Source organism: Tachypleus tridentatus, chromosome 10, assembly GCF_004210375.1.
Source record: "Tachypleus tridentatus isolate NWPU-2018 chromosome 10, ASM421037v1, whole genome shotgun sequence".
In the NCBI taxonomy this organism is placed as follows: Eukaryota; Metazoa; Arthropoda; class Merostomata; order Xiphosura; family Limulidae; genus Tachypleus; species Tachypleus tridentatus.
The window spans coordinates 73,796,026-73,820,799 of NC_134834.1; the positions used below are offsets into that span (position 1 = coordinate 73,796,026).

General features: G+C 32.3%; 1 protein-coding gene across 2 annotated transcripts in view; it reads left to right on the forward strand.

Annotated features, from left to right (window-relative positions):
- Positions 1-24,774, forward strand: part of LOC143229580 (uncharacterized) — a 93,199-nt gene that overhangs the window by 13,782 nt on the left and 54,643 nt on the right. For both annotated transcript variants that reach the window (XM_076462133.1, XM_076462132.1), the window contains exons 4-16: positions 11,490-11,596; positions 11,990-12,205; positions 13,887-13,985; positions 14,288-14,418; positions 14,608-14,818; positions 15,399-15,541; positions 16,349-16,553; positions 16,936-17,105; positions 17,327-17,498; positions 19,351-19,530; positions 19,897-20,262; positions 21,380-21,556; positions 23,509-23,616. In XM_076462133.1, the coding sequence (XP_076318248.1) occupies positions 11,490-11,596; positions 11,990-12,205; positions 13,887-13,985; positions 14,288-14,418; positions 14,608-14,818; positions 15,399-15,541; positions 16,349-16,553; positions 16,936-17,105; positions 17,327-17,498; positions 19,351-19,530; positions 19,897-20,262; positions 21,380-21,556; positions 23,509-23,616 (2,285 nt within the window). The remainder of the gene's footprint in view (positions 1-11,489; positions 11,597-11,989; positions 12,206-13,886; positions 13,986-14,287; positions 14,419-14,607; positions 14,819-15,398; positions 15,542-16,348; positions 16,554-16,935; positions 17,106-17,326; positions 17,499-19,350; positions 19,531-19,896; positions 20,263-21,379; positions 21,557-23,508; positions 23,617-24,774) is intronic.

The window sequence follows — 24,774 nt, forward strand, 5'->3', positions numbered from 1 at the left end:
AGTTAAAATAAACATGCAGAGAATTTTCAAATAAAAGCAAATAAGGGAATACATTTTCTAAAAAATTAGAATAAACTCAAAACTGTCGGTGGTATAATTGTTTAAAGATCAAGTTCATGTGATAAGTAGGCTATAAAAATGTTTAGAGAAATTACAGTAAGGACGAGACTTTATTAGCAAGCCTTGATTCTGAGGCCTCGCAAAAGAAGCTAACTGGAAGTACCAAAATTATTTTGCAGTTCTACTGGATAAAGAAATATCTGCTTCATACGACAGAGCTAAAGTACCCCTACACACACTAGGTAATGTTGGGTAATACAACTATCAACTGAAACAGCACATAATTTTGTTTGACCCGATCATGATATAGAAAGTAGCACCTAAGCTGAAGAGAGACATGACACACCACTCTCCCCCATTGAGTAAGAGATAAATCTGAGGACTTAACGCCGCTAAAAAGGGTTTAAATACCTACATTGATCAGAGCACAGACTGCCCATTGCGCAACTTTGTGCTTAACAAAGAAAACATGTTCCTTATTAAGTCTCTCTCCATATATATAATTAACAATATAATACACAAATATCTATAAGAATATTATTTTTTTTTTAATATTAAAATTAATCGCACACTTCAGCCGTAATTCAAAGGTCATGATGGAGATTGCCTGTGGTAATAGCATCCAAAAGCTTTGGAGGTAATCTGTCTATCAGACAAAATCCAGAAAAAAAAACAAATGAGAAACCAGATGGAACTCGTGTAAAATTAAATCAGGATGCAGAGTTGAATGCTTATACCAGCAGGGTCGCGGGTTCGCGCCCGCGTCGCGCTAAACATGCTCGCCCTCCCAGCCGTGGGGGTGTATAATGTGACGGTCAATCCCACTATTCGTTGGTAAAGAGTAGCCCAAGAGTTGGCGGTGGGTGGTGATGACTAGCTGCCTTCCCTCTAGTCTTACACTGCTGAATTAGGGACGGCTAGCACAGATAGCCCTCGAGTAGCTTTGTGTGAAATTCCCAAAGAAACTTATACCAGCAACATCTCAACCCTCACTACCTTTGACTGTTTGCAGCCAAAAGTCAAAATGCTACATAAATATCCGTCACCATTTTTAGATTACGACTGGAAAGTGCGATAAATTTGTATTTAAAAAAAGTCTTGAAATTTTCTCATATTAAGTTTATTACTGTTTTATAGCGCTGGTCTCCCATTGACAATTAAAGTAAATAATATAATAGTTTTTCAGTTATTCCTTTTATATATACATATATATAGAAGGAATGAGATAATACTAAGTCCAACCCTTTGATAGTTTTATTAATTAGTTCAGCGTATGGTCTTTACGTGAAATTCGACATAACAGCAGAGGTCTTCCTAATGAGTAGTAGCTTTAAGTACAGGTGTGAATGTTACATTGAGAATAGTAAGATACGTATCGAGACGAAGTGGCTTCAGTAGATATGCAGCTGCTTAAAAACTGTGCTTTGGAGAGATAATCAAACCAAAAGGCTAATGATGGAACTAGCTGCCAAACAATGGTATGAAGGATGATACTGTTTACAGATTAATTAAATACCAGGTGTAATCATTAGTAGTTTGTTGTATACAGAGAGAATATGGCATCATGGGTAAGGTTTATCGTTAGTTGTTAAGTTGAGAACCAATACAAGCATTTCAGCTGATGAGCTGTGAAATGTGCACAAAACAATAGCAGCTGACAGGAACATTATTTATCATGTTAAAGAGGAATTAATCTACCAGCAAGACAATGATTCGAAGTATGCATCATATCCAGTGAAACGACACCTGGAGGAAGAAACAAGAAGTTAATGTGACTATTATTATAGTTATGAAAACTAAGAAAGTCAATTGGGAACCAAACAGTTGGCTACTTTGTAAGTAGTACAGAACAGTTGAAACAATATTTCACAATATTATGGTAGCATAAAAGCAAGGTTTCTACTAACTGTAGTCTGACAGAATGTTTTGTGTTGTTCCATTTTCTACTAACTGTAGTCTGACAGAATGTTTTGTGTTGTTCCATTTTCTACAAACTGTAGCCTGACAGAATGTTTTAGATTTGTGTTGTTCCATTTTCTACTAACTGTAGCCTGACAGAATGTTTTAGATTTGTATTGTTCCATTTTCTACTAACTGTAGCTTGACAGAATGTTTTAACTTTGTATTGTTCCATTTTCTACTAACTGTAGCCTGACAGAATGTTTAAATTGCCACTGCTCTATTTTCTACTAACTGTAGTCTCACAAAACGATTAAACAATGCCACTGCCCTGTTTTGTACAAACTGTAGTCTGACAGAATGCAGTGAATTTATAATTTCAAATCAAAAGAAATTTTCCGCGGGGAAAATTTGAAAATTTTTGGACTAAATATAATTTCTATAAGGTATTCTAGATTGACACTTTCCAATTTTGTACTAACTATTCTTTAACACAACCTTTCAATTCCCATTGTTGCATTATCTATCAACTGTACACTGACACAAAAATGTTTTAAATTGTTACCATTCTATTTTCTACTGATTGTAGTCCGACAAAATATTTTAAATAGCCACTGTCCTATTTATACTAACTGTATAGTGACGAAATGTTTAAATTGCTACAACCCTGTACTCTGATAGAATGTTTAGTTACCGCTGTCCTGTTTTAAACTAACTGCAGCTTGAGAAAATGTTTTAAATAACCACTGCCCTATTTGTTAATAAACATAGTCTGATAGAATGTTTCAAATAGTCACTCTGTTGTTTTTACTATCTGTCCTCTGACACAGAAGTTCTATTTTTACTATTCTATGTTATACTAAACGCACACTCACAAATAATGATTGAAAATTGCGAGTGTCCTAATTTATACGAACAGGACTGTACAAAATGTTTTACATTGCGTAGAAACAGCTCCGTACGTTGTTAAGTCAGAGGTTGAGAAACAAGAATTATTTGTGTGATGTTTAACCTTTATTATACATCCGGTGTAGAAAGCAGGTTTAAGTAGAGGTACTAGGAACTCGGCCTTATTAGTAAGGGATTGACTTTAAAATTTAGGTCATAATACTCTCTCGCAGTTTATGTGAACAATGCTTGAGTATTTGGGCTAAACTATAATGTTGCTTAGCCTGTTATTTCGCGCATGTGAAACCCGATCTCTGTTGGCTGTAGACTAATGACTAGGCAAGATTTTATCAGAAAAATGACAAACGTTAAATATGACGATTGCAACAAGCATCGTACAAGCTGAGTTTTTAAAATGTGTTTTAAGACATTATATTTAATTACTGTTTCATGAGCCACCACTACTTACTGGAATAAAATTTACTCTGTATTTATACCAAAGTCATCTCCAGTGAGCTTAAAGTTTATTTACACAGTTCACATAGGAATCAGTTCCACCTAGTGGACTGAAGTTTATTTGTACAGGAGCCAGTTCTGTCTAGTGGGCTGAAATTTATTTATATAGGAACCAGCTCTGTCTAGTGGGCTGAAGTTTATTTATATAAGAATCAGCTCTGTCTAGTGGGCTGAAGTTTATTTGTACAGGAGTCAGTTCCACCTAGTGGACTGAAGTTTATTTGTACAGGAGCCAGTTCTGTCTAGTGGGCTGAAGTTTATTTATATAGGAACCAGCTCTGTCTAGTGGGCTGAAGTTTATTTATACAGGAACCAGCTCTGTCTAGTGGGCTGAAGTTTATTTGTACAGGAGTCAGTTCTGTCTAGTGGGCTGAAGTTTATTTGTACAGGAGCCAGTTCTGTCTAGTGGGCTGAAGTTTATTTATATAGGAACCAGCTCTGTCTAGTGGGCTGAAGTTTATTTGTACAGGAGTCAGTTCCACCTAGTGGACTGAAGTTTATTTGTACAGGAGCCAGTTCTGTCTAGTGGGCTCAAGTTTATTTATATAGGAACCAGCTCTGTCTAGTGGGCTGAAGTTAATTAATACAGGAACCACTCTGTCTAGTGGGCTGAAGTTTATTTATACAGGAGCCAGCTTTTTCTAGTGGGCTGTGGTCCGGCATGGCCAAGCGCGTTAAGGCGTTCGACTCGTAATCCGAGGGGCGCGGGTTCAAATTCCGGTCGCACCAAACATGCTCGCTCTTTCACCCGTGGGGGCGTTATAATATTGCGGTCAATCCCACTATTCGTTGGCAAAAAAGTAGCCCAAGAATTGGCGGTGGGTGGTGATTACTTGCTGCCTTCCCTCTAGTCTTACACTGCTAAATTAGGGACGGCTAGCACAGATAGCCCTTGAGTAGCTTTGTGCGAAAATTCAAAATACAAATATTAGTGGGCTCTAGTTTATTTATACAGGAACCAGCTCTGTTTAGTGGGCTGAAGTTTATTTATACAGGAACCAGCTCTGTCTAGTGGGCTGAAGTTTATTTATACAGGAACCAGCTCTGTCTAGTGGGCTGAAGTTTATTTATACAGGAACCAGCTCTGTCTAGTGGGCTCAAGTTTATTTATACAGGAACTACTCTGTCTAGTGTGCTGAAGTTTATTTATACAGGAACCAGCTTTGTCTAGTGGGCTCAAGTTTATTTATACAGGAACCAGCTCTGTTTAGTGGGCTGAAGTTTATTTATACAGGAACCAGCTCTGTCTAGTGGGCTCAAGTTTATTTATACAGGAACTACTCTGTCTAGTGTGCTGAAGTTTATTTATACAGGAACTACTCTGTCTAGTGTCCTGAAGTTTATTTATACAGGAACTACTCTGTCTAGTGTGCTGAAGTTTATTTATACAGGAACTACTCTGTCTAGTGTGCTGAAGTTTATTTATACAGGAACCAGCTCTATCTAGTGAACTGAAGTTTACTCTGTTTATACATGGGTCACTACTGCGTACGTTGCTTAAATTTCCCCTACCAACTTTCCTTAAATTTTACCTTTTAGTATAGCTGATATTACACACACACACACCCGCATTTCTAGCGGGAAGTTATTTCATGCACGTAACGGAAGTTTAGACCGTCTAAATTATTGAACTCTATCTTGTCGGTATAACAGAAGTCAGTTTAATTAATATAAAGACGTTTTCAGGATACATCGTGTAGTCTCGGAAAACTACATGGTTTAGAGCTTTAGAAAATTACAATAATAGATGAACTCTGAGAACGTGATCTAACAGGGAAATAAATACTGGCGGGCTTAGAAAATGAGTGTTTTAATACTTCAACGATTTTATATTGTATTGTTCCACATTGGACAAAGGCTTCAGTTAAGTTGGAAAAACTGAATCTCGCTTCATCATACCTTTAGAACGAAAAATAGTCAGAGTTTTGTAACTTTTATGTGTGCGTGGGCACCTTGTACGAATTAAGAAAGTGTTTTTTCTGATTTTTAGGCCAGGAAGGAGTAGGGTTTTTCGCATTTTCAGTCCCGGAAAAGAAGCTATTATCGGAAGATTGTGATTACAATTAAATCAAAAATTATAGTTCAAAATAAAGTCGATCATACGAGCGTATAGTCAACCCTGGATTAAGGCTTAACGGGCTGTAGCCCAGAGCCTCACACTAATTAGGGGGACCTCAAGATATGACTATAAAAGTATTGTTCGTAGAGTTTCTATCTCGATGAGGCTTCTATAAGGTGAATAGCCTAGGGCCAATAAAACCCTTAATCCTGCCTTGTATGTAGACATATCTTACACCAGTTGTTTAAATCTCATTTCTTCTACATACCGTTCAGCGCACTCCTGTTTTCCTTCGTATATCTTGAGAACACATAAACCAATTAAATAGAAATGCGGAAGCGAGGAACATGAAGTCTGTTGCTGAACGATTATTAAAAATCAGTTTGAGAAATACATTCTTGTATTTTAAGGTAGTTAACGTTTTTGAATAATTTTGACGAACAGACCGAATGCGAGAAGAGTTTATGAGTTCCAATCCAGGAAAGAATCGAGGTTTTCCAGTCCTGGTAGTGGTACAAGAAAGGGTGTATTATTTTCGCGTAATTTGTTTTACCCACCCTCATGCTTCAAGTTGAAAAAATGTGGCCTGGCTAACTAATGATTGTATATTTGCCGTACAGTTATTATCAAAGCTATGAGTGTAGTTACCAGTTTGGTCGACAGTTTTGATTTCAATCATTTAACTCGCGGGCCCAGCATGGTCATTTGGTTAGGGTATTAGACTCATAATATGAGGGTAGCGAGTTCCAATCACCGTCACACCAAGCATGCTTGCCCTTTCAGCCTTGAAGGCGTTATGATGTATCGATCAATCCCACTATTCGTTGGTAAAAGAGTAGCCCAAGAGTTGTCGGTAACTGGTGATGACTAGTTGCTAAATTAGTAACGAATAGCGCAGATAGCCCTCCTGTAGCTTTGCGTGAAATACCAAAAACAAACCTTTAAGTTCCACGCTCAATTTTTTTTTTTGCTCGCACCTTTTTTCACACCAAAGGTGTTATTGATTAGGTAGTGTTAACTACAGTAAAATTTATTCCTGACTGCAAGAAAACTCATACAATTTAGTATTAATTTATCTCTCTTCAATATAGGCCGTACTTGATACAGACTTAACTAATGTTAGGCCTATGAATGTGAATTTAGAGATTTCGTTTGTTCACGATTAGAATTATTGTGTATCATTCTACAAATCCTTTATTAAAAGAAGCACTGCGCTGATAAATATAATAATTTGACCGTAAGTGTTTTGCGGGTTTCTATTCATATGTTACAACAGTTTAACATAGATATGTACGAAAACCTGATTGTAGGAATACATATATAGTTTGTATTTATAAATTTAAATAGTTCTGAATTTATCAACTTTGATTTCATAAACTACTAAAACACTTTACTTTAGAAAAAAATAATTTTTTTACTTTAATTACTGCATTAGGCAGGTACAAAATTAACTAATAAAACAATTTCATTTGCTATTTTAAGTTGCAACTATAACAACTGTGAAGTTTTATTGTTTGTGCTAGTCGCATATAAACTGCTATATGAGACTCAAGAATAGACGTTACTACCACGAACCGACAATTACGATTCAATAATGAATACACTGTATTCTCAAATTGACGTTTTAGAATCAGCACTGGGACATAATACTTTGTTCCTACGTTTGCCCTCGTTGTTACTGCTAGTGTGTTTTACATTTAAGGCCCGGCATGGCCAGGTGGTTAATGCGCACGACTCGTAACCTGAGAGTCGCAGGTTCGAATTCCCGTCCTACCAAACATGCTCGCTCTTTCAGCCGTGGGGGCGTTATAATGTGACGGTCAATCCCACTATTCGTTGGTAAAAGAGTAGCCCAAGAGTTGGCGGTGGGTGGTGATGACTAGCTGCCTTCCCTCTAGTCTTACACTTCTAAATTAGGGACGGCTAGCACAGATAGCCCTCGAGTAGCTTTGTGCAAATTTCAAAAACAAACAAACAAACAAACAATCCTTCTTGTCTTACACTGCTAAATTAGTGACGGATAGGACAGATAGTCGTTGTGTAGTTTTGCGCGAAATTAAAAAACAACTGTATTTACTAGCTAAAATTCTCTCATTATTTATTTGTATTTCGAAGCCAGTTAGTGTCTGATCATCGCTAAAAGTGAAGGCATTTCAAAACGGAATTAAAACGACAAATTTTATTTTTTTTGTTTTGCTTTAATTAATTACAAAATCATTAAAATATTTTCAAATTATTCGGGTTATCCATCATTCAGCTTTTTTGTCGTATTTTATTCTAGGAATTCATAAGTGAAAGCAAAAAAAGAATTTTTAATAATATGTCAACAACACTATATTTGGTATATTCATTGCCGATGAGGCCTTTCACATAATACTAGAGCTCATCAACGGGCTGAAATATGGCAGATTCATTTAGGCCCAGCATGAGCAGGTGGTTAAGGCACTCGACTCGTAATCCAAGGGTCGCGAGTTCGAATCCTCGTCACACCAAATATGCTACGTGTAAGACTAGATGGAAGGCAGCTAGTTATCCCTCTAGTTCTTACACTGCTAAATTAGTCCTCGTGTAGCTTTGCGCGAAATCCAAAACCGAACAGATGCATTAGTCTAGGCGCTATGTATGTCATCAATTAATTGTATGAACAAAAACTATTATGATGTTTATATCATTTCTGTTAGAATACACTCTTTTTCTCAAAGATCTACAGAAGAGCAGAGTCGTACTTAGATATATAGCGGATGTGCCAGAAGGACCAAACTTTGAAAATTGCTGTATAATATACTGTATTAAACGACTAGCACATAAACGCGTATCGCTGTACAGCTTGCGTTGTTTAGGTGAAGTCGCAATTTTTTGTTATTTCGATATGGCAAATGTAAACCTACGCTCTTCGCTTTCTGATTTGATTAAATAATTTACTTCTTGAATCATAGGGGGTCTAGGAAAATAGTTTTTTGTTTTTTTTTTAAATTTCCCGCATAGCTACTTGAGGGAAAATAGTAATAATATAAATATAAGATTGCTTAAAAATGTGTAACTTGTAGAAGAAGCTTATTAAAACTATATGAAAATGTTCAACCTAAATTTAAACCATTTTCAAATGCATAAGGTTCTGATATTTTTTATTAATCTAACTGTTCGAAAACCTATTACATAACCTTTATTAAAAACATGATTCGTTTAAAGTATTAGTGGAAAGTAAACGTATCGTTTTAATGCACGTTGCCTTTGTTTAAGAGAGATGTTTTAGTTTAACTGTGCGCATTGTGTAAGAGTTTCAAACGGATCTTTCAGTTTCGCGAGCCTCAACATATTTGTCTTGGGTTTTAGGGTATCTTCAAGTTCTGTTATTTCTCCACATATATTTGGCGTTATAATGTGCGGTCAATCTCATTATTTGTTGATAAAAAAGTAGCCCTCGTGTAGCTTTTCGCGAAATTCCAAAAAAAAACAAAAAAAACATATGTCTTAAAGTTGAAGGAGCCTTCAATTTTCATTGGTTCCAAACATGTATTTGTCTTAATTTTAGGAGTATCTTCACGATTTATTTGTTTCTCAACCCATAATTGACTTTGTCTTATATGGATCCTCGGGTTTCTTGTTTCTCAACACACGTATGTCTTAAGTTTTAGCAGAAATGTTTATAATTTTGGTTAAGTTGGAAGATTCGACTAAATGTGTATTTTTCATAGATTTTATAAAATTTATTTTGTTTTTTTTTTCTATATTATTATTCAAAATTTTTTGTTGTAATTTATGTTTACGAAAAGTATTTGACATAGAAACGGTTGAATGGACTTCAATGAACGTTACTGAACAAAGCTGGGAATTCCAATTTATAAGATAAACTTTGCAACAAAAAACAAAATATATAAATGAAAGAATACGAGAAAAGCGCACTACATCTGATGTTTCTTACAGAGAAAGGTGAACGCAGAAAGAAATATTTCTGTCTAGATAATATATCTTTTGTTGCTGATGAAATCTATTGTCATTAAGTGAATGAAATTATAAATTGAAATTAGAAATCCATACAAAATGCTTAACGTATATCATTATTTCCTTTCTTGTAGTTGAGCACAAAACTACACAATAAGTTATCTTTGCTTTGCCAATGACGAGTTTGAAATCCGGTTTTAAGCGTCATAAGTCTTCAGGCTTTCTGCAATTCCACTTAGAAACAATATACATTATAAAACATAAACATACATTAAAAACAAAACGAATGCACTAAGCTAGTCAATGGCAATTAGAGAATATTCAAGTTTAACAAATAAAAAGGACATAATTGTTTCTGTTAAGTATATAAGAACAAAAACACATAAGATTACAAACCAAGATAAAATATTAATATTTAGAAGACTATTTAACCCTTGAAATAAGTAATTGGATCTCAAATCAGTCAAGAGATGGGGCTACGAGCTAAATGTTTGTATTTGAAAACAGCAAAACACACGTCAAACCATTATATGAGCTGCTATGCTTCGGCTGAAAAGCAACAACAATGCGACAATGAGAAAACCAAATTTCGACAATTAAAAAAGTAAAGATAGGGAAGTCTGTAAGAAAGAATGAAAATAATAAAACACTGGAATTAATCATATATACTGGCAAGGAAAAACGTTTTGGATGAAAATACACTTGTGAATAAATACATCTTAATAAAATGTTCAAAATGACACTGCGCTGTGATGAAAGAAATAAAACTCGCAAAAATGTTTTTTTTTTTTCTGCTAATGCAGTTAGACTGTGAAAAATTTTAACAAACGAGCAGATCCTACGATTACAAAATTTGTTTTTTGGTTCACGAAAACCACAGATTAACATATATTATACCAATCGAGGATAAAATAATCTCTGAGCACTAAAAAAAAAAAGAAGTTGTGTAACTAATAGGCCTGAACATATTTGTGCACCCCCCCCTTATTTTTATCTCTAACAGACTATATATCATTTTAAGTGTACAGGTTTTGTAGATAAAGTTTAATACGTATGGGACTGTGACTCATTAAGAATGATTTTTGGCAACTGTTCCACTTCTAGAAATATGCATACTTTCGAACTGTACATTTCATTCATTCAACTTCAACTAGAACACCTGTGTTAAGTATAAAGAAGTAGCCTGATTACTGAAGGGAAGCAAAAAGTAATTGAAAATTGGTGTCAAGGACAGACTTTAGAATAACTTAAAAACCAGGCTTAGCTACAGTGTAGTGTTCTTAAAACTATATGGGTAGAAGAAATTTATATTAAACATATGCGAAAAATGTGTCATTTTATCAGGGTATCACAGAAAATAGGAGCAAGACACTAGGGAACAAAAAGATATTTTAAAAATACTGTCATTTTGATAATTTTATAGTAATGTTATTTTAAATGTAATAATAACTACCCTAATACTCAATACTGCACTCATTTCTACGTTATTATTCTTAATATTGTCAGTAGTTTGCAAAATATATACATCCATCTTGAACTTACAAGAACAAAATCGATCTAGTTTTCATAGTGTAATAATTAGTGAAGCTACCCCCATTCTTGTTCAATTAATAACTGTTTGTTGTTATTTAATACACAATGGGCAAACTGCACTCTGTCCTTCGCCAGCTATTTAAGGCTGTGATATAACCTTAACGATATTCTATTACATTTTTCATATGCAATCGGTTGATTTTCATCGGAATTTTAAAGGCATGATACTTTAATTTATCAAGCTACAAGCTCTACATGATTATTCCAAAAACTAGTGTATAAATTTTAAGTAATCTAAGGCTCATTCTTATTTCGTTCATATTTCTTAGCCCACGAAACTGGATGTGTGTGATTTTGTTGTATTTAAGTTATCCGGTAAGTTAGTCTACTAGAATATTATGCTTTCACTTTGCTACATCATTCCAACAAAAGTTATAAAACTTTACACTTGAATAAAGTTATCCCATTTAAAATTCAGTTTGTATTAGCGCTGCTTATCAGTTATTTTATTCCATAAAAACTAAAATAACCAGCTGACCTGTATCTTACTCGGCATTGTATAAAAATCGACGTTTTTATTTATTTTCAACAGGTACGGCAGCGAGCTCGTTCTTATTACCGAATATGGGCAGAATAACTATTCCAGCTCACTGGCTGTTGAAAGTCTTAGAAGCATGGGTCAGGTGGCCTACTGGATAGGTTTGTGATTTTATTATATGTTCCAGTAAAAGAGTAAGAGATATTCGTGAGTTATAATGCAACCAATACTGGCGCGCCATCTACTAAATAATCTGTACATCTGCAAGTACAAAGACATTATTACTCAAAGGTTTACATTGGTGATTCAAATATTAGATTCTTTATACAAATATGCTTATATTATTTAAATTGAATCATATTTTCTTAAAGTTGTATATACTCACAATTACAGTTATTCAAAAAACGTTACATGTAGTGCTTTCAAATGAACATATAGATGAGTGTCAATTGTTTTTAAAATATAAATAATCATTTCATATATAATTTTCAAAGGAATACAGAGAAAATACTACCTTGTTATGATTGTAAATTATAAGAAGTATGTATTTGTAGGCATGAAATCTGTTGATGATTTATCGACGAATACCTTGGAATCAGCTGGAGGTGACTTTATACCTAAATATGTCGGATTTTGGTCCTGGAATCAGCCCAACCCACGAGATGGAAAATGTGTTCTAGCTCATTTAATTGGAAATTTTCAGTCTTGGCAACTAGCCCCATGCGAAGCGTTGCTTCCGTTTATGTGCCAACTTAATAGTTGCCCAAAAGGTCCTCGCCTTACATTATTTGAAAACATAATATTGTACTGTGTACAATTTACGTGTAAATGTTAAAACTGAAACGTATTTCATAAAATGTGTAAAATATAGTTCTTTATGAGTTATAGAATATAATATACAAACATATATATCATTATATGTAATATATATATATATAAACTATTTAACTTTTTAGGCATTCAAATACTGAAATAATGATACGTATTCATGTGGTACTATATATTTATATAACCAAAACAGAAATATTTATATTTATTTCACAGCAACATTAGGTAAAACATTTTAAATATAAATTATTTTACAATTATTTTACAGACGGAGATTTTTTTTAGTTTAAGTTATATCTATTGTAATTTTTATATCACATTGCACTTATTTGTGTGACTTTTTCAAAGTACTAGTTTTATAATATTATTCAAATAGATATACTACTTTATTTAATGTTACAGCACTTTATTTATTTTATAACTTATGAAGTACATAACGTCACTAACGTCATATAATTAATCCTGTCTTCGCAAAGGAGCTTAATTGAGCGTTAAGTAAAATAATAATAATAATTATGCTTTTTAGTTATTGTTCACTTTGTTAATCTTATTCACACCGTAAAATTAACGTCTTTGTTTCTCAAAGCTTATGATAAAATACCTTCTATAATAATGAGGCTAATAAAACTTGCTGCTTCTAGCTAAATTTATGAGCCCCAAATTATACGAAAGGACTTGTTACTTTTGATATGGCAAATATAGTTTGGTTGACATATTATAATATGGTCTTTATTTTCAATTTTAACTTTTTAGAAATAGGTTTAAGATAAAGTAGGTTTTATGAAGACATAAACGTGGGTGAAACTTTCATTTTCACTAAAATATTAAGTTGTAAGGTTAGTAAAATAGGCCAGGTGGTTAAGGCACTCGGCCTGTAATTCGAGGGATGCTGGTTTGAATCCCCATCATTCCAAACATGTTCTCCCTTTTAGACATCGGGCATTATAATGTGATAGTCAATCCTACTTTTCATTGGTAAAAGAGTAGCTCAAGAGTTGGCAGTGGGTGGTGATGTGCAGAAAGCCTTTGTGTCGCTTTGCGCGAAATTCAAACCAAACAAACAAACTAGAAAGAGGTCAAATGTACCTGACCCTCCTGGGTATTTAACAACATCAATACCCAAATACCCACACAGTCAAACTTATAATTAACATTTTAGTTAAAGGCAACTACAAAGGGTAAGGAACTGTGTAATATAGAAGTAAGGTGTCATCATTAGTTTATGTTTTCTGATACTGAACCTGTAAAGTGTAATATGACATTAATAAACTATGCTTAATTCACTGCATCAGTGCTTGGACTTATAATTTTACCTGAAAACTATTCATTGGAGTGATTGTTTAAACATTTTCAATTTATTAAGATGTTGTTACATGTATAATGTAAATGTAGATTTGGCATAACTGTTTAAATTAAAAATCCTCAGTAGCTAATTACATGAAAGTTTTTTTTAATCGTAATGAAATTAACTTATTTTATTATTTGTAATTAATTTAGATTACTGACTATATTCTCTGTAACTGCTTTTATTCAGTAAACAGCACTACACAGCTTCTATTTTGACTATCATTACTATTCTAAAATATTATTGAGAGTTTACATAATTCATTTTTTTGCATATAGGTTCATTTGCATGTAGTAATGGTCAGTGCATCAGTAGCCATTGGCAGTGTGATGGAGAAGATGATTGTGGAGACCAATCAGATGAGACTGATTGTCCAAGTAAGTTGCTTTATGTGTTCCATAAATGATAGTTACAGTAGAATGTGTGAGTTTTTAATATAATCTCAGTGACTTCTGCCACCGTTTACACCTGTAAGCTGTATTATAAAAAAAAAAGCACTTTTGAACCACAGTTATATTTGTTATACTTTTAACACAATAAAGAATTTTATTCTGAAGTCAAAAATGTTATAACATTTAAAATAAATATCATTAATCTGTTGAAATTTATATTTCTTTTAGTTGCAAGAACAAAAATAGCTATATTAGAAAAATGCTTATATCATTATTATGTTTTTTAGATTCTTGTCACTTTTATCTCCAAAGTTCTGGAGATTCAGTCCAGTCTCCTAACTATCCAAACAAATATGCATCCAACTTGGATTGTAAGTGGACTCTTGAAGGGCCAGTTGGAGCAGGAATTGTGTTACAGGTGGGTTAAAAAACATAGACATTTATACAAAAAAGATAAAAAACATTTTGGAAGTGCATAAAGTATCTGTTTTATCTATTAAATTATATCATTAATCCTATATGTGTATAGAAAAGTGTTTGGATTGAAATTTCCATGTATGAACAGAAATTGTGCTAATATATATATATTTTGTTGTTGTTGTTGTAGTTTTCTGATTTTGAGACAGAGGCAAACTTTGATACTGTACAAATCTTGGCTGGTGGTCGTACTGAGGAATCAAGTGTTTCCCTTGTTACTCTATCAGGAATGGAGGATCTGAGATCTCGATCATTTGTGACAGCTTCCAATCTCATGATTATAAAGTTTAGATCTGATTCCTCTGTTGAAAAAAATGGATTCCGTGCTAGTTGGAAAACAGGTCATTCATAAATAACATTATAATGTACTGCATTTATGTATGATACTGTCTATCAAATGTAATACGTTTTTGGATGTAACTTTTATGTGCTGATTGAGCAATGCAAATAATGAAAACCTTGTTGCATATTTCTTTTCTGGTTTGAGTTAGTTTATAAATGTAATTCTGTTGTATTGAACACTTTGGAAATTTTGTTTTGCACAGTCTTTCAGTATAATCTGGTTAATCTGTTTCCAGGGTTTTAGAACTATTAAAGAAAGATTGATGTTTAGGAATATTTATAAAATGACTAACATATTTCACTGTTGAAAGAAAAAAGTTCTGCTCATAGGTACAGAACTAATTTAAGTAAAATAATAAAATAGACTGGATTACAACTTCAAAGTTAACAGACTTTGCATATTTTGCTAAAAATAAGAAGACAAAATGTACATTATAATAACACAAGTGGTTTCTGTCAGTTTCAAAATCCATGCAATGTATAGATTGCATTTCAACTTCACATTTCACTTATAGCTGTTTTTTTAAATAAAATAAAATGTACATTACATTAAACTGGAATGATTTTTGTCAATTTCAGAACCAATTAAGTGTGGAGGGGAATTATTTGCTCAAGCAACTGCTCAGTTGCTCACATCTCCAATGTATCCAGATCCATACCCTGGTGGCTTGGAATGTGTGTACATCATTACTGCACCTCAAGGTCGCATCATAACACTTGAGGTAAAATATGTTGTTATAAACTTTGTTCTAAAGTTATAAGAATTATAAAAGTATTTTGTTTTTGCTACTTGTGTGCTATTATAGCTTCTTATGTGAAACAAAAGAATGTACTTCATTTACACAAATTGCTATTTTATGATTAAAAATACAAAACTATAGTCTATTGTTTCCAAAGCTGAAGTTTCTTTGATGACATTTACTTCATACTTAGAATGGGCAATATAAGTTTTCAGTGAAAAAAGGATTAACTTAAGGTGGACTCAGTACAGAGTTTAAACATATTTGTCTTAAAATATCTTGTGCTTAATTAATGGATTTAATTAATTTTATTACTGGATTGTATCAACTTATGAATCTGGTTCATTTATAAAATTTATTAATTTTTTTAGTTTCATTAATTAATATAAAATGTATCATGTTTTGTTTATGTTCTTTTTTCAAATACAAACATTATATAGCTGTAAGGACAAGGTTTATTTTCTTCTTTGCTCTTTATCTTGCTTTTACAAAACATTATGAATTGGTTTTTATATCTAATAACTATACAATAGTATGTGTTTATCTGCATTATTTTATTTTATTTTTTTCCTTCATAAAATATTATGATTTTTCTTGTTGTATTTCATAGTTCCTCTTACTTCTATTTGTAAGTTAAGTATAAAATATTATGACTCTTCTCCTTGTAATTTCTTAAAGCAAATTAGTAATCAATGCTGTAACTTTTATTATTTTTCTCTTTTGATTTTAAGTAGCCAAGGCTTAAGGAATTACTCATCATGGTTACTAACAATATGGTTTATGTTACAGGTTGTGGAGATGGATTTAGAGCTTAACAAAGATTACGTCCTTGTTCGGGACGGTGCAATGCCATCTGATCCTCTTTTAGCAAAGTTGTCAGGTAGCTCAGATATTGTTCCTAAGTTCACAATGTCAACATCAAACAAGATATATCTTTATCTACACACAAGTTATGGAGACAGCAGGAAAGGATTTACTATTCGCTTCAGATCAGGCAAGTTTTTAATTTTTTTCATTTCACAAAAGTAGTGAAAAAAATTGAACTTGTTAAACTGAGATTACGTAATTTATTCTAAAGCCTAAAAAAATACAACCCAGACTCTTATGAGAGTTATTAAAGCACTGAATCAAGAAATTATTTTCGTATTTTCTAGTAAAAATTTAAGGAATGATATGTTTATACACAAAACTAACCTTCTTTCAAAAGCTAGTCATTATAGAAATGTGGGAAACACTGTTCAATTCTTTTTTATAATATTTGTTGACATTTTAATGAAAAGTACATATTGTGAAACAAATTCACAATTAAATATATTTGAGAAAATATTTATGTTTGAAATAATCAGTAATGTTTCCAATGGTTTTTGTAACTGTAGGGTGTGAGGTAGAGATGGTAGCATCATCTGGAAATATCTCTTCACCAGCATTTGGTGTAGTAAATTACCCAAGTAATCAAATGTGCAAGTACAGTATCACCCGACCTGAAGGTGGATCAGTTTCATTAAGATTCACTCATTTTGATGTTAATGAGGATGACTATGTGGAGGTTAGTCTAGTTTTTTGGACTTTTAAAAATATTTTGTGTCCAACATAATAATACTTATTTATAATATATTACTTACATGGAGATTTATATACATTTATATATATTAACAGATTTTCATAAAAAAATAATAAATTGCTATATTTAAAATTGGATGATTTAAAAATAAATCAATTATTAAAAAGGTCATTCTCTTTTTGATATTCTTGAAACTTTAATACTAGATATATGATGGAACGAATCCAGAGGAGGGTGTTCAGCTCCACCCAGGTGAAGGTTTCACTGGAAAATCTCGACCCTCTCTGACTCTAACAGCAAGTTCAGGTCGCATGGTCCTGCTGTTTAAAAGTAATCCTTTACACACAGCATCTGGATGGAAGGCAAGCTTCAGTGCTGGTAAGAAGCTTTTATAGATACAAATTATCATTAATGCTTTATGTTTTTCAGATTTCTGAAACTTTGAACAATTTAAAACATTTTTTCACAATCAAATACCTTTGAAAAATATATAAAGGATCTCTATATTTGTTTATAAGATATTAGTGTGTAAGTTTTATTTCTTCCATTGATGTTTTCAGTAAGGGCTCTTCATCTAGCTGTTAACATTATTTTACAATTTTTCTTAGACTTTGTACATTTATTCATTTCAAAAAATGCACTTAACTTATCCATGCAAGTCATTTTTATGAAAATACTTGTATCTTGATATTTTCATACATCAAGTTGATAATTCCAAAAACCTGTGATGGAAAGCGAAAAAAAAAGAGAATATATTATATCAACTACACTACATGCATCATATCCAATGCCAGTGAGATAGGCTGTTTAATGAAGTCATATTTTCAGATGTTATGTATTGTCAACATTTTAAATTTGCAGAATTATGTTATGTATTTTTCAGTATATCATTGTTTATCTAAATTTTAATTTTGCCTTTTGAGTTTTAGTACCTTAATTATTTTTAAGTATAACCTAATTACAGTTAAATCTGCATGTTTAGTGTCAGTCTTATTAAAATTAAAAAGGCTTTATTGAAAGGTCATACTGAAATCCTATCTGTGATTTGATTTTTATTTATTTTTTAACATTATTAAAGTTTGCTTTTAAAGTTTTAGTAAGTGCTTTATTCATAAGCTCTTGCTTAAGCTGTCACACAAATTTGTGAGATCAAAACTGAGCTGCTTTTGTGTGTTAACCTCTTTAGTGTCACATACATCTTTGCACACAACCAGAATAGATGTATTCAAGAGTCTGAACAGCATCTTCGTACTTGTAGCAGAAGAACTAGCAATATATTTAGAGATAATTAAATAAATTTCAAATTCGTCTTGGTTTATTATACTACTATATTGAATTCAAGTGTAACTGATGTCTTAAATCATGCAAGCTGATGTGATTGTATCATTAGATATAATGACATTATTGTTCTTTATGTATAGTCATATTTGATATTTTCAGTTTCAATTATCAGAATCTATTCAGATTTAAAGAAACAATTATGTGTGTGCATGTAGGAGGCATCTGTAAAACTCCATATCTGCTTATGACCCATTCACATGCCTGCTTATTCTCTTATTCTTGAATCTATCTTCTCAGCTCTTGCTACATAATCGCTAACTAAGTACTGAAGGCTGGTTTATGCCGTATTTTACAAACTTTGCTTTATTGGTAATTATTTCAACCTTTAACACAGCATAAAACATGGCTGTTACCTATCCAATCACCTGAGTTTAATCATTAATTACTTTTGTATCCTGGTTGTGATGGTAGTGTTGTGGAAAGACTGATGTGTTATTTCTTCATTAGAGCCTTCCCTGTATTAGCATTTGGTTTAACTGTTTTAATGTTTTCCAAAAGAATATCTGGATTTTTCTAACTTCTATACCAAGATGTTAGAGAATTATTTTATCTTTTTCCTTCATATGATTCATATCTTATTATTTCATTTTATTTTGTTGATTTTCTCTGGCATGATGGGTTATTACAGGTTAATCATTATTAATCCTTTATGTCTGCTATGTTCCTCAATTGTGATGTTTATTGGTGTTCTTGTTTCTTCAATATATTGAAGTCCACATTGGAAAGGATAATGTTTATTGTTTTTTAAGATAATTGACTAAAGACTATATACACAATCATAATAATTGATTAGTCATTGATGTTAGGCTATGTATAGGCTGTTAACCATGACAGTGATTACTATCCAACTGCTTCAACTACATAACATATGTTAAATTACCTTCCATAGACTGCCCACAGTTGCAAGTTGGAGAAGGAGCTTTTGCATCAACTAGAGACACAGCATTTGGTGCAAAAGTGACATATACATGCCCTATTGGTCAAGAGTTCAGCAATGGAGAAACAAAAATTGTAGCTCAATGTATGCAAGGAGGACACTGGAGTACAGGGTACATACCAAGCTGTCAAGGTTTGTTGATGCCAATTAATGAAAAATTAAGTAGCATTCATCTTTCAGATAAATAAGTTGATCTTCAGGTTATTTCAATGAAATATGATGTTGCTATTATTGGTTTCAGAGCAAGGAACAAACATATTTTTTGAGATAACATGACCAAAGATGATATACACAATACAATAAAAGCTAAAAAAAAAATGAGGCTAGAAATTACATTTTAGTTATGCAATTGCAGCATTTAGAAACAATTTCAAAACATTTAAAAACATATATTGTAATTAGTAGAGCAGAACTATTAGTTTTTATAATTGCATGTTTCAAAAATCTCTTTTTATGTGTATGAAAGAAATTATATACAGAAGTTATGATATTTTTCAGAACGTTATTGTGGTCCAGTACCTCAAATTGACAATGGATTTGCTGTAGGAGCTACCAATGTTACGTACAGAGGTCACGCTACTTATCAATGTTATGCTGGTTTTGCATTCCCAAGTGGTAAGCCTACAGAAATGATCCGCTGTGCTGAAGATGGACAATGGCAAAATCTACCAGTGTGTCTTGCTTCATCATGCCCTCCTCTACCTGAAACTCCTCATGCATCTCAAACAGTTCTTAGCGGTGGTGGCCGCAGCTATGGCACGGTTATCCGTTTCAACTGTGAGCCAGGCTTCTACAGGATTGGTGTTCCTGTCATTGTTTGTAAAACTGATGGACAGTGGTCAGGACCACCCCCTAAGTGTGAACGTAAGTTTGTACTTGTTTTGTTACAGTATGTCGAATCATAACATATAAATGGATATGCTGTGGATCTTAATATTTATTAAAAATGTTAAACCTACATTTTATAATATCAAACATTAGTATAACTGGAACTCTTGAATTAATCTAATGTTGTTTTTTGACTCAGATACTCAGAAGGGCCATATAGGTAAGTCTCCCCCACTTCCTCAGTCTTAAAAGGTGCTCTGCCTTTGGATTAAAAAATAAAGGAAATGAAATGTTCTTTTCTTTTGTAAATGATTTATTAATGAGTTTGTAATTGCAAGGTTATTGCATATTTGACAGCTTGAGCTTAGTACAACTTGAAACTCAAGAAGCATTTCTTGCACATAGAAAATTAAACATTATGATACCATATGTTAATGGATGGAAGTAAAATAGTTGGTAAAGTAGTAAATTCCATGGACATAAATTACATTGACTTTGTTCGTTAAAAGTTTAATGTGTTTTATTGTTTTGTTTTGTAGAAATTAACAAATGAATAATTAATGTGATTTATTGGAAAAATTGCAGTGAAAAGTTTTGACTACGATTTGTTTGAATCAATGGTTTTCTTTTGTTAGTCACAGTGTCAAATTTTGTTTTCAGTCTAAGCACAAAGCCCACTACAAAAATTAAACTTCAATTTTTAGCATTATAAAGAATAAAACTTACTGTTGTGTCACTGTGGGGTTCTGTGACAAATAGATTATTTATTATTTTAGTAGAATTTTAATATATGTGTGCCAGAGGTGTTGGAACTGGAGGTACTGTAGCATCCCCATGTTTACATATTTGGCTTTTATACAGGAACTGTAAATTATATTGGTATACTAATTTTCTGGAGGGCATAACCTCAGACCCCCTTGGATTTAACTGCTTTTGGCAGCATAAAATCTACCTTTACTAACTTCTTGTACTTTTAATCACTTATGTAAAAACTGCATGTATAGCCAAGCATCCCCACTTTGGAACTCCTTTTTACACCAATGTATGTAAAACACCAAAAAAAAACAGAATGCCAGTTCACAATTTGTTATTTGTATTAGTACTTTTAATATACAGAAGTGTGATAGATGGTATTGTTTTATCCAACAACTAGGTGTTCAGTGTCTTATTCTCCCAGAGATAAAGAATGGATTTGTTGTCAAACCACAAAGAAATTTTTTCTTTGGTGATGAAGGGAGAGTTCAGTGCCATCGAGGGTTCAGACTTGAGGGAAATTCAGTCATAACTTGTGGTCCTAATCAAACATTTGTTAATTTACCAAGTTGTGGAGGTAAGTTACTTTTTTTGTTCATTATGTATTTCACACTGATACAATTACTTTTTATTGATATAAATTGAGACAAAGTTTTTATATTAAGCAAAACATTTACAAAAAAAAGGTATATTTATGCTTTTCATCTCTAAATTTTTAAATAATATTTTAATTTATAGAGGGATTCCTGTTTCTCACCTGTACCTGGATTATAAGTTTTATATCAATAAGCTACAGAGTTGTTTTAATATGTTTGGCCTGTTACCCACTAATGGCATGTCTCAGACTAAGCCTCAGACTCTTCATTCCCAGCTGTCCAAAAGTTCCCACTTAGAATAATCTGTTAATAAGAACAATATCAGACCCAGTAGTGCCAATAGTAATAGTCTTAAGCTTTGGTTCATCTTAAATAATTTTTATTAGAGTAATCATTTACTCAGTCTTTTATCTGCCAGTGTCTTTAATTATAGCATTAGTGTTTGATCTACTAGTGTCATCTCTTATAGAGTCAATGTTTGATCCATCAACTTCATCATGCTCAGTCTTTCATCCAACAGTGCTATTCATTTTAAGTTTCCCTTTTGATCTCTGAGTGCCATCTATTACAGGGCACACTCTTTAATTTGTTAGTCTTAATTTCATCAGTATCATTTGTTATATACCAAACAGACTGAAAAAATACTTCTGAATCTGCTTCTTACCTGGATGAAGTGAAAAATCAAAACTTGTCCCACAGAAGTCAATAGATATGAAACGATAATTATAAACTTGTTGTAAAATTTGTTTGATTTAAATAAATTATATATTAATTGTATTGTTATCATTTAGTAAATATATAAAAAAACCTAAATTTTTAGTTTATAATTGTTGAAACATTTTTATTTTGTATATTAACCTATTATACTTGGTTTAATATTTATTAACATGATCCTTTGTAATTTTCTTTTGGCACCTTTTTGCTCACCGAAGTGACTATGTATCCCAATGGAAACAGACTAATCTTGCATGACTGATAATAATTTTGCCATCAAGCATTACTGTGCAGCATATTACAGTGTCACTATACTAATGAGCACTAAGAATTGTCTGATATTTTGAAGTAGAGAAATCTTTTTGTAGTTTTCAAAAAAGAAATAATGAAAATCCACTGACCAGCAACACAAAAAAGTCAAAAGCAATCAGAATTTCTTAGATCTAACTTCTTGGGAAGATTTTTTTTAAAATCTCTGTATTCAACTTTCAAATGAAGATTTATAAAACCTTTCCTTTAAAATTTGTATCAAAATTTCCATAGATTGGCTAGTTATTTACATAATTTTGATGTTTAATTTAGACAACCAATTTTTCAAATCCACTCATCTCCAGCAAACTTTAATCCACCCACATTGTGATGTGTTTGTGCCATCTGTTGTAACATGCTATTGACATACCTTTGATTCATCTGCACCATCTTTTTATAGCTTAACTGTTGGCTCACTAGTCTCATCTTCCTATAAAACGTGTAATTTGATATGAGTATAGTACATAATCCACAATTTGAATGTAAATTTCTGTGTTTTTTATTATATCAATTTATATTTTCATTATCTAGTTAAATTGATTTGTTTTCCTTGAAACATGAATTTTCCACTGGATTTCATGATGTTTAATTTATAAGTTTTTATTACCGTTTTTGTCATACTGAGTAAATTAAATGCTAATGGAGTTTATTAAAAACATAGTTGAGCTATAGTGTTTAAAATTTTAATTCTGGAGATCATTCTTGGCTTCAAAGTAATTAGTTCTGTAAAGGTTAAGATATTGTTTTGCTTCTTACATAGCATACAAAGTAATTCTAATAGAATTATTAGTATGCTTATCTTATTGCTATGTTATAGGTACCAGCTTGTCATATTTGTATGAAATATGATGAAAGTTTCTATATGGCTTTATGAACTAAGTACTTAAATATTAAACACTTTTATTTGCAGACATTAATGAGTGTTCAGCTACATCCTGTGATACGGCTTCTACTGTCTGTACAAACACTGATGGAGGGTTTTTCTGCAAATGTAAATCTGGATTTGAACCAAACCTGGGTAAGATACATTGTTCATAACTATACAGCAGCAGTTACAACAGTAAAAAAATCATTATTGAGATTTTTTTGATACCATAGCTATGAATCCTTCAGTATTTTTCATATCAACACTAATTTATAGGACTACAAATAAAAGAAAAATAAAATGAACCTGATTTCACCATTCTGAAATTTTAATTCTGCTAGACCTACATCAGGTCCAAAATGTTTAACTATTCCTGAATTGGACTTTTTACTAAAATATTGCACAGTAGAATCATGTTTTATAATTTCCACTACTACGAGAATACCACTATCACTTTTGAATATCTTCACCCTTGAAAAAGACAGGTCTTTCTATCAAAAGTACCAAGATTTTTTTTTTTTTTCTTCTTTAATAAGATCCATAAACATTTCTTTGGATCTTTGCTTGTGTTTAGAGTAATTATTTTCTTACTACCTGCAAAAGCTTTTATTATACACTTCATTTAACAGCATTTAAATAATCAAGAAAAAGCATTAGTTACATAAGATATTTTAATTAGGACTTGACTTGTGTCCCTCAGACATGAAACATTGTAGAAGTAAAGTTAACAATTCACAGGCAGTAACCTAAGAAATTTAATGATGTTAAGTGAAACATTTATTTATTTAAAGTAAGTGACAAGTGCATTACAGGGAAAGTACTTTTACCCATATTTCGTTTGGTGCTGCCCTCTACATACGAACGTTTGCTTTACAATGTTCCAACATGTCTCTCCTGTAAATTGCGTTGCATCACCTCTTGAACAGTAGTAGCATGATATGCTAATGTGATGCATATGACTCACTTTCTACACTCCTCTACCAAACCATCACTTCTTGTTTGGCTTTGTTTGGATTAAGATATACTCTTTTTGTGAACTTAGTGACAACTAATTTTTTTCTACACTTTTCGACCTTATTTTTCATTCACTCCACCTATCCATATATTAATATTTATCAATTCATTTTTGTCATTATATTTCTGCACTCAAATTTCATGACCCTGTTCTTGTGCAATGAATTCTGAAGTTTATATTACCACTTCTGTGGTCACATCAGCATTGTTTCTCAGGCATCAGGTGCTGGCAACCTATTGGTGAATCTGTTGTTTTTTATATGTTAGCAGGAGATCAAAAGTTACCTGGGCCAAACG